This window comes from Fusarium falciforme, chromosome 4 (assembly GCF_026873545.1).
Source record: "Fusarium falciforme chromosome 4, complete sequence".
NCBI classification, from domain to species: Eukaryota; Fungi; Ascomycota; class Sordariomycetes; order Hypocreales; family Nectriaceae; genus Fusarium; species Fusarium falciforme.
Genome location: NC_070547.1, coordinates 3,870,241 through 3,884,427, shown reverse-complemented (window position 1 = coordinate 3,884,427; position 14,187 = coordinate 3,870,241). Strand labels below are relative to the sequence as shown.

The 14,187-nt window shown below is 52.6% G+C and overlaps 7 protein-coding genes across 7 annotated transcripts; 3 read left to right on the top strand and 4 right to left on the bottom strand.

Moving 5' to 3' along the window:
- Positions 1-249: 249 nt before the first annotated feature.
- On the bottom strand, positions 250-1,322 carry NCS54_00590800 (Hypothetical protein; the record flags this gene model as incomplete). The annotated part of the gene is made up of 4 exons (XM_053151389.1): positions 250-561; positions 611-937; positions 984-1,177; positions 1,229-1,322. The coding sequence occupies 4 exons, from the start codon at positions 1,320-1,322 to the stop codon at positions 250-252; spliced, it is 927 nt and encodes a 308-aa protein (XP_053007364.1).
- Positions 1,323-1,646: 324 nt separating this feature from the next.
- NCS54_00590700 (DSBA domain-containing protein) lies at positions 1,647-2,561 on the top strand (the record flags this gene model as incomplete). The annotated part of the gene is made up of 5 exons (XM_053151388.1): positions 1,647-1,680; positions 1,735-1,813; positions 1,867-1,907; positions 1,957-2,437; positions 2,486-2,561. 5 exons carry the CDS (start codon positions 1,647-1,649, stop codon positions 2,559-2,561), a joined length of 711 nt encoding a protein of 236 aa, XP_053007363.1.
- A 240-nt stretch (positions 2,562-2,801) lies between these two features.
- Positions 2,802-3,488, top strand: NCS54_00590600 (Dihydrofolate reductase; the record flags this gene model as incomplete). Its single annotated transcript, XM_053151387.1, has 2 exons — positions 2,802-2,939; positions 3,009-3,488. The coding sequence occupies 2 exons, from the start codon at positions 2,802-2,804 to the stop codon at positions 3,486-3,488; spliced, it is 618 nt and encodes a 205-aa protein (XP_053007362.1).
- A 195-nt stretch (positions 3,489-3,683) lies between these two features.
- Positions 3,684-4,674, bottom strand: NCS54_00590500 (Hypothetical protein; the record flags this gene model as incomplete). Its single annotated transcript, XM_053151386.1, has 2 exons — positions 3,684-4,258; positions 4,308-4,674. The coding sequence occupies 2 exons, from the start codon at positions 4,672-4,674 to the stop codon at positions 3,684-3,686; spliced, it is 942 nt and encodes a 313-aa protein (XP_053007361.1).
- Positions 4,675-4,982: 308 nt separating this feature from the next.
- Positions 4,983-6,419, bottom strand: NCS54_00590400 (3-oxoacyl-[acyl-carrier-protein] synthase; the record flags this gene model as incomplete). The annotated part of the gene is made up of 3 exons (XM_053151385.1): positions 5,970-6,419; positions 5,197-5,919; positions 4,983-5,144 (listed from the first exon to the last, which is right to left on the bottom strand). Exons 1-3 carry the CDS (start codon positions 6,369-6,371, stop codon positions 4,983-4,985), a joined length of 1,287 nt encoding a protein of 428 aa, XP_053007360.1. The 5' UTR covers positions 6,372-6,419.
- Positions 6,420-7,016: 597 nt separating this feature from the next.
- Positions 7,017-9,818, top strand: NCS54_00590300 (Hypothetical protein; the record flags this gene model as incomplete). Its single annotated transcript, XM_053151384.1, has 8 exons — positions 7,017-7,788; positions 7,837-8,176; positions 8,229-8,447; positions 8,495-8,690; positions 8,741-8,946; positions 8,996-9,022; positions 9,070-9,284; positions 9,331-9,818. The coding sequence occupies 8 exons, from the start codon at positions 7,017-7,019 to the stop codon at positions 9,816-9,818; spliced, it is 2,463 nt and encodes an 820-aa protein (XP_053007359.1).
- A 1,246-nt stretch (positions 9,819-11,064) lies between these two features.
- NCS54_00590200 (Hypothetical protein) lies at positions 11,065-13,201 on the bottom strand (the record flags this gene model as incomplete). The annotated part of the gene is made up of 4 exons (XM_053151383.1): positions 11,065-11,584; positions 11,638-12,728; positions 12,782-12,990; positions 13,045-13,201. The coding sequence occupies 4 exons, from the start codon at positions 13,199-13,201 to the stop codon at positions 11,065-11,067; spliced, it is 1,977 nt and encodes a 658-aa protein (XP_053007358.1).
- Positions 13,202-14,187: the final 986 nt, after the last annotated feature.

The following is a 14,187-nucleotide window of genomic DNA, read 5'->3' as shown; positions in this document are numbered from 1 at the left end:
CGAAATGTTAAGGGATACGTCATCTTGTAAAGGAAAAACCGGAAGCCAGTGCAAAGAGTTGGGTGATTGATTGAAACCATGTTCAGGAGTTGGGGTGTTGCAGTCGTTTGGCTATGGAGGAGAGATGTGTCTGTCTGGCTTAGAGGATATCAAACACTACACAGCTTATTTTTTCATATTATTTGCTTCCTGTACACTGGTCTCTTTATCCTCATGTATACATAAAATACATTCAATGATGCCGCATGTTTACAACTTGGCCTTGGTGCTATCATATCGCTTTCCTTCATCGGCCTGCTCGGCCACCGTGAGGTCTGGTAGCTTTTGGGGCATGATACGACGGGGTGTGGTTCCCGGGACGACGTTGTACTTGGAAAAGTCCATGACTCCGGCGTGCTCACGGAGAAAGTCCTCATCGAGGAGGAGTTCACCGTTGACGACAGAGGGGGGAGCCTGGAGGATGGCGAGGATGGCATCGGAGAAGATGGTTGCCTTGCGCAGGTCGTTGGCTTCGTCTGGGTTCTTGGTAGTGAACTGTTGAGTAGCTGCAGATTCGATGGCCTGACAATGATTAGCAGCGTTCTGTTGGACATTGCTCGAGTTTACGCACCACAGCCGGCCAGATGCTCGTAATAGCCATGTCCTTCTTTCCCTCACGCTCAAAGTCCATAGCAAGCCCCTTTGTCAAGACACTCATTCCCACCTTGCCCATGGCATATGCCGTCTTGCCACGGAAGAAGCGGCTGTAGATTGGCGGACTGACGACTACGATGCGGCCTGTGGAGGGGAGATGGGGAAGAGCAGCTTGGACTGTTGCGTAAAGACCTTCTGGGTTGACGCGTTGCATCAGTTGGAAGCGCTTTACGGGAGTAGACGCCACGGGGGCCCAGAAGATGGCGCCTGAGTTGTAGATGAGGACATCTAGACGGCCGTATGTCTGGTTGTGTTAGTGGTGGATGTAATGAGGTTTGGGGAAGAGTTACCGATAGTGTTTTGGACACGAGAGCATCGACACTCTCCGGGGAGCGAACATCAACTTGGACGGCTGTTGCTTGGCCACCAGCTTCAGTGATCTCCCTGGCGACGGTGGTGATGGTTGAGGCCGGGGAGTTGGGGTCTGGCGGGAAGGGGCCTGCGGGCTTGGAAGGATCGCTGATGGTTTTAGCAGCAACGACGACTTGCGTGTCCGTTAGTTGAGATGTATAGTCTTTGAGAGAGTGTTACAGACCAGCGTAGCCATTCCGGCCAAGGTCAACGGCGACCTGACGGCCGATGCCCCGTGAGGCACCGACGACGAGAGCGACGGGCTTGGTAGGTGTCATGGATACTGAGTTAATGGTGTTTGCTCTGGCTATCTGGATGATGCCTCGGGAAACTCTTTCCTCTTGAATTCACGTATAAGTATATCTACGGGTTGATTACTGATACGAACGGTGATGCTCGGCACTCCTTGCTCGGTGGTGGAGACGTAAACTATCCGAACCTCGGCATCCCCACACCCCACATGGAACCCGGGGGCCCCGCGTCCGCTCCGCGTTTTTGGTAACACGGGGGGAAGGATCACGTCTTAAACAATCAAGATCACAACAACTACCTTTTTCTAACCAACATAGGAGAGAGGGAGAGATCAGTAAACACTGCAAAAGATGGGAGGACGCATTGATTGCTACCTGGACATTGGTGAGTTTGGCGATAACATAATCTGGAGAGTTATTGACTGTTGATTGATTGTAGTGTCCTTTTATAGCTATGTTGGGTATGCGGATTTAAGGCAGAACATTGACAAGCTTGCTGCCCATGGAGTCAAAGTAGAGTATGTATTTCTGTTTCTGCGTAACTCTGTTGGCAATTACTAACTCCTTCTAGATTCCATCCCGTCTTTCTCGGTGGCATCAACAACCTCTCCGGTATGACAACACTACATCTTTTCCTCCTCCTCTCCTTACAAAATTCTAGGAAATAAGCCTCCGTGGATGCTCCCAGCCAAGGCTAGATACCTCAGCGACGATAGTCGCCGTGCCGCTGCGCGCCTCTCAATCCCCTACCAAGGCTCACCACCCGACATCTTTGCCATCGCAAAGACCCTCTCACCGCTGCGCGCTCTGCAATTCATCAAGGAAAACTACCCAGAGTCGACTTTCCTCGCAACCTTTCGCTTTCTCTTTCACAAGATATGGTTGCCTCCGCATATGAACCTCGCCGAGGATGCCAACCTCATTGCAGCACTGTCTGAAGCTACGGATGAACTTGACGGCGGATCAGGCAAGAAGCTTTTCACGGATGAAGACGTCAAGAAGATCATGGAGGGGAGGGAGAGCACGAAGGAAAAGGTCAAGCAGCTGACGGCGGAGGCTGTTGACAAGGGAGCTTTTGGTGCTCCGTGGCTGTGGGTGACCAACCGGGATGGAAAGTCGGAGTCATTCTTTGGGAGCGACAGGTGAGTCTTTTTGATTACTTGACGAGGCTCTTTCTGACTTGAGTATAGGTTCAACCATGTGTATCGATTCCTGGGGATTCCGTTCCAGGACGTCGAGGTGCTGCCACCTTCATCCAAGCTGTAAGTCGGGTATTGGCGTTGGAGGAGACTCGGATGAGAGCGAAGGAATTACATTTCAAGAATTCCAAGGAGCCTTTATTTTAAACTTTCAATTAAATGAAAGAAAATCAAGCATAATGATTCTTGGATTTTCGTGACATTTGTATTTGCCTGTAGCTGAGCCAATTGCAAGTGACACAAACCCACTCACTCACTTTGAACTCGACACTCCACCAAAATCTTCAACCATCATCAAACAGCGAAAATGCAGCCTCTTGAACTCACCCTCATCGTCGCCGCGACGCGAAATATGGGCATCGGCGCCCACGGGACGATGCCCTGGACAGGTCTTCGCAAGGAGATGAAGTATTTTGCGCGCGTGACGACGCGGCTTCCGCCACAGGTACTCAATTCAATTCATCCACACAGCGTGTGTAGCATTGGATACTGGAAACTGACAGAGAGAGTTTAGTCACCTCCTGCTTCTCTAAATGCCGTCATCATGGGCCGCAAAACCTGGGACTCGATCCCTGTCAAGTTCCGCCCCCTCAAGGACCGTCTCAACATCATTATCACCCGCTCAGCAGGCCTCGAAGACCCAACACCTATCGTCGGCGACAAGGAGCCCATCCGGGTATCATCTCTAGAGCACGCGCTCCGGTACGCCCGAGCCCGAGCCGACGTCGCACGTGTGTTCGTCATGGGCGGTGCGCAGATCTACGCCGCAGCCCTAGAACTTTCCGAGACCCGACGGGTGCTGCTCACGAGTATCGAGCGTGACTTTGAGTGTGACACCTTTTTCCCGATTGAGCTAAAGGGGGACAAATCCGGAGACTGGGTCAAGAAGCCGAGGGAAGAGCTGGCGAGCTGGACTGGTGAAGAGATTTCCGAAGATGGCGAGGAAGAGGCAGGGACCAAGTATGAATTTCAAATGTGGGAAAAGGTCGATTAGAAGAGACAGAATACGACAATCCAAATGAGATGGGATATCATCCATGCATTATCTTCGTATATACATAGGTACAACAATCAAGATGCCCCAAGCCCACACTCCCATGCCCTACCTATTCATACACCCCTTTTTACAACCCAGCCCTTCTAAATTTTTTGCATAGTTCGTAAACATCTGATAATACATAACATCCTCTCAAGTCGCAGAGACCTTGGCCGCTCCCTCTGGCGGCACAACCTCTGCCTCATGCTTCACCGGCTCTCTCGCTGGGGTGGTGTCGTCTTGCTGTCCGCTTAGCTGCTTCTCCAGTCTTGTCCAGAAGACGTCGACGGGCTTGTTGAGGATCTGGGGAAGTTGTGTAGCGAGCATGTTATCGCTGGCAGCCTCGAACTGCAGTAGCGTCGACCGCATCCAACCCACAATAGCAAGCAGAGCACGAGGATCAGCGTCAGGCGAGCCCTTGAACAGGTTCCTCCAGACAGCACTCGCCAGCACGGCATCACCCTTGATCAACCCCTCATCGTACGCCAGCAGCAGACCCCGCCACTGCACAAAAATATCCTTGAGGTAGCGCTGCCGCAGGGCGCTCGACGTAATGTGATGGTCGATGTGCATCTTCTTCTCGCACTCGAAAAAGAAATGGTCCGTCAGCTGGTGCTGCCAGTTATGGAAGGGCTCGCGCTCGAAGCAGCGTATCCGGGCGTTGATGAGGTAGAGGTGAAGCATGGTGACGTGGGACCAGGTGCTGAATGTGGGAGGGAGTTTGAAGGCTGAAGATGTTAGCAACCAAGACATAAATTGGGCAAGTGACAGACGTACTGTGATGCCATACGCTATCTGGGTTCAGAGAGTGGCCAATCTCTTCACCATCCTCCGCAAGCTGCACCTGGTCGTTCTTCCGCTCCTTCTCGGTGATGTGGTAGTCGGCAGCCTTTGACGATGCCTTGAACAACTGCTCTGTAGCACCCAGCACGCGGTAAGGCTCAGCCATGGCACTCCCAAGGCCCTTGAGGAGGCTCCTCTCGCTCGTCTTGCTGAACTGCCTCACGGGGACAGAAGTGGGCGCTCTCGCGGGGGTTATAAAATTCGTCCTCGGGGCAGCGGCAGCTCGTGATGCGCCGGCGCGGATTGCGGCGCGGAGGACGGTCCGGGCCTGTGTCCTGCAGGTCTCGCAGGTCAAGCTCATTGTGAGTGATGTTCTGGAGAAAGATTGAGAGGTGCTGGGTCGAGGAGGGAGATATGCTGGGTCCGTCCGGGGTCCTTCACGTCATGGCCGGGTGCATGACGGCTTCAATCTTTCAATGGCAGAGAAATTGTCCGCCATGTGAGTGGCCCGGGAGAATGTCGGCAGCCGAGGACCCTTGGTGCTATCAGCACTGTGACACACTGTGCTAGATAACCTCCACAACCACCGCAACCATGAAGAACATCAACAACTCTCATAAAAATCATGATGAATAAAAATACACATTTTTACATTGTACAGAGGTGAGACTATTGGAATTTGGAAAACACTAATGAGCTGTTTGTTCCACCAAATCCAAAGCTATTGGAGATGGCCACTCCAATATCCTTTTCTTGAGCTTCCTTGGGTACAAAGTTGAAGGCGGCTCCAACGTCAGGCTTCTCCAGGTTCAGCGTCGCAGGCACAATTCCCTAGAATAGTTGTCAATAACAAGTCTCAGTGCTTTTCAAGAGTTTCATATACCTCATGAATGGCTAGGATGGAGAAAAGGGCCTCAATGGCTCCAGCAGCGCCAAGCAGGTGTCCAACTGCCCCCTTGGTGCTACTCACAGTAATATCCGACTCACGAGCGTGGCCCTCGTCGCCCATCATAAGACTTCGGATGGCTGAAGTCTCAGCTATATCGCCAACTTGGGTAGCCGTGGCATGGGCGTTGACATAGTCGACCTGCGAAGGCTTGATGCCCGCATTCTTCAGTGCTTTTGTCATGGCGAGAAGGGCACCGCGGCCATCTTCTCGAGGCGCCGTCATGTGGTATGCATCGCCGCTGCATCCGTAGCCCTTGATCTCGGCGTAGATGCGAGCCCCCCGCGCTTTGGCATGCTCTAGCTCCTCGAGAACGCACACAGCAGCACCTTCAGCGACGACGAACCCATTTCGGTCAGCGTCAAACGGCCGACAACTTGCCTGCGGATTATCGTTATAGGCCGTGGATAAAGACCTGGCCCTTCCGAAGCCGGCAAAAGTCAAAGGGTGGATGCATGACTCTGAACCTCCTGCGACCATGACGTCTGCGTCTCCCATGGCGATGAACCGTGAAGCATCTCCAATTGAGTGAGCGCCGGTTGTACAGGCTGTCGTAGCAGCGTGGTTTGGACCCTGGAATCCGTACTTCATAGCGATGTGGCCGGCAGCCATATTGATCAGAATCTTTGGGACAAAGAGTGGTGACACCTTTTTATATCCCTGACAAGCAGTCAGCGCCGGCTCTCTCTCAGCTCAACTCGAAGCCTTACACCTTGATCGTGCACCAAACTCGTCTCGTAGATTTCATCGAGATTTCCAATACCGCTTCCGAGGCACACACCTGTCTCTTCCAGCTCGCGCTCGTCCTTTGGCTCCCACCCAGCGTCCTTGAGGGCCATGTCGCTGGCGGCAATGGCGTACTGCGTAAACTTGGACATGCGGCGCTGCTCCGTCATGCTGAGCCAGTCCGAGGCCCTCCATTTACCTTCTCCCTCTCCGCTGGGAACTATCCCAGCTACAGTACTCGTCAGCTCCCTCCACCGCGCCCGAGGCTTCAAGTCTGCAACGCTGACGATGCCAGACTCGCCGGCCAAGAGACGGGTCCAAGTCCGCCTGACGCCGACTCCTAGAGGCGTGATGGCGCCGAGGCCAGTCACGACTACCCGACGCATTATGATCCCATTCCGAGTTTGAGAGGGGAATATGAGAAGTTGAAGTTGAGATGTAAGTTGAAGGTCGATCCGGGGTCATGTCAAAAATTTCCCACTTTGGTTTAGCGCACTGTGCTTCCCGTTCATGATGCAGGGGCGTTGCATCGTCACGATAAGCCATTGACAATCACTTCAAGATTCCCTTTCTTTGTATCTTTTTGACATTGGAAATATTTGACCAAATAATTCATCTTTTAAATATGAATTTCTGACAAGATATATATATATATGTTGTTTAAATGGTCATGCGCCTAAGATCTGAATAAGACGCCACCCGCTCAAAACGGAGCACAAAAGACGCGAAGCAAACACGTTTCACCTGCTGCTCCTACACTGAGACAACTCTTTGACGACCAAAAATCTCGACAATAATTTCGCTCAATCTTGGATATTCATTGATTTATCTGATATATAGCGTTTCTGTGCTATTCTTTGTTGCACGTGGCATCTTTTTAGTCGAGACGCGTCTACACGTCAGCTCTTACTATCTCACCCCCCCCCCATAGTCTCCCAGGACTTTCTACGAGGACCCTGCGTCTGAGCTGGTGGATGAACTCGAGCTGATATCGGTGAACCTGGGGGCCAAGAGGCTTCAAAAGTCTCATCATGCCTCGCAGTCAGAAGCCAGGCTCCGCAATGCCCGCTGAGGCCATCGGACAGACCATTGGGGGCCCTAGTGGGCGGCTGTCAACATCACTAGAGATGGAGGATCCCTCAAGCGATAACCTCAAGCATCGCCTTCATGAATGGGCAGCCAGCGGAGCTAGTAATGACGACGATGATGATCAGGGCTCAGAGTATGAGCTCCTCATGGACCCCAATCTTCCCGAAGAGTATGAGACGAGACGAAAGGGTTCCGAGGACTCGGGCGATGAAGCAGCCCTCATCAAGGACGACGAGGAAGAAGAAGAGGAAAACTCTCCTTACCCAGAAGTCCGAGCCGCGGTACGAAACTACGACGAGGACCTCCCGTGCAACACAGTCAGGGCCTGGACCATCGGCATGCTCCTCGTCGTCCTGGGCGCCTCGATGAACACCCTCTTCTCCCTCCGGCAGCCCTCCATTAGCATTGGACCCCTCATCGCCCAGATCATCGCCTGGCCTATGGGCCACGGGTGGGCGAGATTCGTCCCGGACAGGGAGTTTACCACGTTTGGCGTCAGGTGGACGCTCAACCCGGGGCCGTTCAACATCAAGGAGCATGCCATCATTGTTGTCATGGCTAGTGTTTCTTTTTCGGTGGCCTACGCTACGGATATTATCCTAGCTCAGCTTGTCTTTTATAAGCAGAACTTTGGCATCATGTTTCAGCTCCTGTTGACTATCTCGACGCAGTCAGTGGGCTACGGTATTGCTGGCATGCTACGCAAGTTCCTAGGTGAGTGTATCATGATAAACAACAAGTCCAATAAGCTCACCGTCAAAGTCTACCCTGCCTCCATGATATGGCCCGAGAACCTCGTGGGCGTCACCCTCATGAACGCCATGTACGAGAGAAACGACGCCCCAGACCCCACCATCATCGGAGGCACCATGCACCGCTACAAGTGGTTCACCATCGTTACGGGCTGTGCCTTTGCCTACTACTTCATCCCGGGCTTCCTAGCCCAGTTTCTGAGCATCTTTGCTGTTGCCACCTGGCTGGCGCCTCAAAATCCCGTCGTGAACCAGTTGTTTGGCGGGCAGACGGGCTTGTCACTTCTCCCCATCACGTTTGACTGGACGCAGATTGCGGGTTACGTTGGCTCGCCACTTATTCCGCCTTGGTAGGTTGAACTTGCTCAACTTGACTACAGGATACCCTCTAAACAAGTCTAGGCATGCTATCGCCAACACCCTCATCGGAGTTGGCACATTCTTCATCGTGCTCTCGTCGTTTCTTCACTATGGCGGAGTGTGGTATGCCGAATACCTGCCAATGAGCGACTCGAGCACATACGACAACACGGGAGCTCCATACAACACTACGCGTATTCTAACGCCTGAGTTTACTCTGGACGAGGAAGAGTACAAGAACTACTCGCCCCTATTCATCAGGTTTGTTAAACTCAAACCCAAGAGCAACTTTAGCTCACAGAGTCAAGCACCACGTTTGCCATGTCCTACGGTCTATCCTTTGCCGCCATATCGTCGCTCGTCGTGTACACTTACCTGCACAACGGAAAACAGATCTGGCAGCAATGGAGGAATAGTACCAAGGAGAAGCCGGATATCCACATGAAGCTCATGAACAAATACAAGGAAGCTCCCACGTGGTGGTACATGTCTCTCTTTGCCGCTGCAGGTTCCCCTCAGTGCCTCCTCGAGACGCATGGCTAACGTTGGTGCAGATGCTTCTCATTGGTTTCTACACCGTTCTTGGATTCCCTACAAACCTCAGCTGGTGGGCGTTTCTGCTGGCCATTGCTATCTCTTTTGGCTTCGCTCTGCCGATTGGTATTATCCAGGCCGTTACGAACACTCAGATTGGCCTCAACGTCTTGACTGAGTTTATCTATGGCTACCTCCAGCCGGGCCGTCCTCTGGCACTGATGATGTATGTAGATACCTGTCACTTGTAAGAACTATGCTAACTTGAACTCTAGCTTCAAGACATATGGATACATCACAATGCAGGTCCCTCGCTTCTGGCGCCTTTGACAGTAGCTAACCGTTCCAGGGCCCAATCCCTCCGCTTCGTCTCTGACCTCAAGTTTGGTCACTACATGAAGATCCCGCCTCGAACAATGTTCCTGACCCAGGTCGTGGCCACGACCTTTTCATGCTTCATCCAGATCGTAGTCTTGAACTTGGCCCTCAATAACATTGAAGACGTCTGCGAGCCACACCAGGCTGACCACTTTACGTGCCCTGGTGGCCGTGTCTTCTTTGCTGGTGAGTAGATACTCTCGACTATGAAACGCCGTCTAACATGCAATAGCCTCCATCATCTGGGGCCTCCTCGGCCCTGCCCGCATGTTCTCCCCCGGTCAAGTCTACTCGGGCCTTTTTACCTTCTTCATAGTCGGCGCCATCACGCCCATCGTCATCTACCTCGCCGCCAAGCGCTGGCCCAGGTCCCCCGTCCGCTACCTCATGGCGCCCCTCATATTCGGCGGAGCCGGCGCCATTCCCCCGGCCACGCCCCTCAACTACCTCTCCTGGGGCGTCGTGGGCTTCGTCTTCCAGTTCTGGATCAAGAAGCGGCACTTTCGGTGGTGGACGAGGCTCAACTTCCTCACCTCGTCGGCGCTCGACCTCGGCCTCGCCCTGGCCACCCTCTTCATCTTCTTCGCATTTACGCTACATGGCGTCGAGCCGCCTAGCTGGTGGGGGAACAATGTCGTGTCCACCACCATGGACGTCCAGGGCACAGCCATCCAAGCGCATGTGGCCCAGGGGGAACGCTTTGGCCCTGAGAGCTGGTGATGAGTGAGAGAGAGGGGGGGAATCATTGTATGCTAGCACTTTTTTGAGCCGCCTCTTCAGAGACATGGCAATCCAAGTCTTTCTCATCTATACGCCCCCCCTTCCTCCTCAGACACAGACACTTCCAACTGCCGAGCTAGTATCTGGCAAATGAGACGTGGCGTATGTTCAAGCAGCTGACAATAAGCCTCCGCCTTGGCCTTGCACGTCCGGGGCGTTATCCGCATAACTCACATATTGCTTTTTTCTCGCCCGCCGATCATGCAATCTAACAGGGGAAAGGGGGGGGCTGTACATATCTTGTATATACACACATCTGTCCCAGACCGCTCTTGGACCAGCCGTACTGAAAGAAGCAAACGTCTATGTATGCTGCTTCTCCTGCATACATGACAAACTGCGCTTCCTCCCTAGCCGTGCCGTTCCATTCGTCAAGGCTGCACCGGAAGTTGCTTTCGAAGTTTTGCTGAAGAAAAAAAATGATCTATCAAGCAAACATTTCAAGGATTTCCCGCGTTTCCTTTCCCCCCAATCTCATTTACAGTACCTTGCCGCCTGCAGAACGCCGAGCAGGGGAACCCTTTTGGATGCTTTTCGGCTCGCCGGGTCTTGCAGCTTGGGCTGCGTGCGGGATCAGGTTAGAGTGTAGGAGATCCTTCTCCCTCTCCAGTCCGTATTTCGTACGATTACCAAAAACAGGATGGTCGGCGCGATGGTCCCGATCTGTTGGTGGCTCTCCCGATCTGAGTCGGAAGGGTGCTCCGGTGTGACGACGGGACTATCGACGTGGGTATACGGAGTACAGGCATGCATGTTGGGGACCAGAGCAGTGTCATATCATGCCCTTCTAGTCTGTTAGCCAACTTGTCTGGTTTGGCTTGGCCTGCTTCTTGTCCTTCGAGCCCCAGTTCAACCACCATGTTGATAAACACCAAGGCACTCAGCCAGCAGCCTCACCTTGTGACCCCTGCCGTGTCTACGTGTACATCAAGTTGCATGATATCCTGCTCTCGTGTCAACCTCCACCGTTGGTAGAAACATCTTGTTCAAGGACAGTAACTTGAAATATGGTTACATTAGAATCGGATACCCATTAAACAACCAATAACCCAATTACCCACCTCTAATCATACAACATCGAGACAACTTGCCTATCTCGCTTCGGTACACTCAGTAACTCAGCTCCCATTTCCTCCCAGCCATACTCCCCTGTCAGGCTGGGCAAGCCGTGTCACAATTAAGTGCTTCATTGCTTTGACAACCGCCAATCGAAACCAACCTCGCCCTCCTCGCCATGCGAGCTCCCTGCACCATCAGTCAGACCCTGAGATTGAGGCGTGTTGTTGTCTGTCAATGAGACCGTGGGCCAGGCCCCTAAAGGACTGCCATCCTTGTTTTGCGTTCCCCAGGGATACATGGTTGCCAGCGACCCACGACGGCTCTCGCATGGCGAAATCCAAGCATCGTTGACTGGTGAGCAAGAAGGAGGCCGACCCTGAACAAAGTTCCCTGTCGACAGCTGGTATAGCTCACCATAGCCTGCCAATCCAACATCTTTTTTCCAGTATTCCCCTGATCTCTCCCCCTTTCTCGCCTGTTGAAATGACTCCAAGATACCGACAAACTTGTCAGCATGACGGCGTGGACCTGCTGACATCTTCAGAGCGTCCATGGCCTGAGTTATCCAGAATTCGGCATGGGGAACATTATGTATGCCGGCATAATCGTTGCTGAGCACAATGAGAGCCGCGTCAAATAATATGTGCCTTGGCTTGGTTAGAACATGTGTCAGACAAAAGCAATGGTACTTGGCACTTACAGAGTCGAAGAGTCAAAAACACGCATCTCGTGCGAATCAATGGCCCACCTGACGAGCTTGATCATCTGAAGCGATTGGTATACACATCTTTCGCTCAGCTCGCAGGTGATTCGCGATGGCCTTGCCATGCATGTCCGTATCAGTCCATCTTCGTTTACTGTTGTTTTCATGAAAAGGTCCAGAAAAAACGGTCTACAGAGAAGAATGTTGGCGTAATGGCCTAGAATGTGAGCTTTGGGCCAGGCCCTAGCGAAAGCGCTGGCGTCCATCACCGTTGGGAAAGACATCTTTGTCAACGACGGATTCCGCCTGGACCAAGCCTCAAGATCCTTCATCATTCCGTGTGCTGCCTCAGAACAGATCCTACTACTTGAGTAGATCTTATTCAAGACTTGGCCGATAATTTCGCACACCTCGACGGACGCATCAAGCACGGACCGCGATCTTCCATGGTTGGATGATGCTGCTGGTACTTGGAGCGAATTATGAGAACAGTCTTGCTCTGACATTGCCAACGGCCGTCCCAGAGATGCTGCGAGAAATCTATCAAGGATAAACAGGCTTCTCCAAATGTTTCGTCTCAGCAGCTTTACATGCTGGTCAGTGAACAAGACATCTGTTCGAGGGGCCATGTGTATTCCGAGGGCATAAGCAGATCGAACAGCCATGCCTACAATTAGGTTAGCTTCGCTTGAGGAACAAGAAATAGCATAGTACTCGCCACAGTACGCGTAGGCGGCATTCCGTCGTGATACCAGCAGCGTGAAATACGACATCAGCGCAAGAGCCTGGACAGACCACAGCCCGCCATCTTCGGACCAACCCTCATCCTCAAAAGCTGTCATCGGGTCGCCTATCGATTTTGCGGCGGTAAACAACCTTTCTCCCCATTGGTCATCAAGCATACGCATCTCATGAATGACAGCGTTGTGGCCTGGCGAGAGGGAAACTGTGCCCATGGTAAACCCAATGGCCAGAACGAGATATATGAGACAACGGTCTGAAGCGGCAGCAGAGTCTGGCGCGGCGTAGACACGGTCCAAGGCCATGTCTGTCCAGTTCGGGTCCAACACCCAAAACAGGCCTTGCGTCTGTGGGAATTAGAGATCATACAGACTTCCAGCATGAGGCAGCAATAACTTACGTTCTCAAAGAACGACCTTGTCAATATTTTAGCATGCTTTATCTCAGGCAGCAATGATTTGGTCTGGGGCGAGGAGGGGGCTATAAAGGGAGCTTCTGGCATCTTGAAGCGGTCTGGGTCGTCGGTAAAAGAAGAGTCCCCCGATATGAACCCTACGACAGTGCTGATAACGACCAGGGAGGAGGATGTCGAGGAATTGCCAACATAAACTTGGACTTGTTAGCAGCAGCAAGCAGCAGAGCCTTCATGGAGGAGATACTCACAGCCCCTGTTAGTGAGGTCTCGCATCATCCATGCTTCCGTGTGTAATTCCACTTCCCCTGGCTTCAAGGCGACGACGGCTTGGTCAAAGTTGGAACTGGAAACCCACATTGGCACGACTTTTTGATGATTTCCATCGTCCGTGTTGTCTGAGTCCATGTCCGCGTAAACATATCCAGAGGAATCAGGGGACCGGTCAGCACAACGTCGTTTCGAAGGCGAGCCCGGTATGACCCGATTACTCGGTTTTGGGCTTTTGTCGCCATGGTCCCGACAAACCACTCTTCTCTTGCGGCAAGAATTACAGGGCCTGTTTGAGTCGCACTACCCAAGGCTAAGTTAGTAGTGACAAGGAGATGTGGTGTTGTGCCAGCATAGATGTATGAGAAGCGATCTTGGGCTCGGCCCAGTGTTGGTAAGAGACAGCGACAATTGCAACTGGGGAAAGAATTTGAAAGACAATGGATGGCTGGGGAAATTGTAGGCAACCGGTGGTGTCATGCAAGTGGTGGGCGAGTGCATGACGGCTCTAAAGCCGGTTGTGTAACATGTGCTCAACTCATGGACGGGAAACAGGGGCCATTGCTCTTGGCTGGGTTGGTCTCTCACCTTCTGTTTGCGTTTCTTACAGGTGTTACAAGCCGTTGCGGCTCTCTTGCGCATGTCGGGCCGCACCCTGGCTCGCGTCATGGCGGATATGTATGCAGGATGTATGCAGCAAAGTTTGTTGATGAATAAGGGGGTAGATGCCAGTAAAGACGTAAGGTCAAAGGATGATAACGAAACGACTGTTCTCCCGCAGGATATGATAAGCCGTCGAGAGATATTCGAAGAGTCTGTAGAGCAACAACTGCCTGAGTTGCTCCAGGCGTGGAGTTTACACGCGCGACTGGGTGAGAGTACTCCCCCTTTCTCCCAGCAAGCTCAAGTCGCCTTGACCAGCAACTGAGCTTCCTGTCAGTCGGGGAGCCGCAGCTTCAACTCCGAAGCAGCAGTTGAAGTGAGCGTATGCGGATGTGACCAAGCTAGGAGCCCTGTCCGAATGATGGTGTTGCGCAAGGAACTTCGGATCCGGGGTTTGTGAGGCTTTGTCGGTTGATGTTGAGATCTCACACTGGTAGCTGATCAAAGAGGCCGGGTAGAGC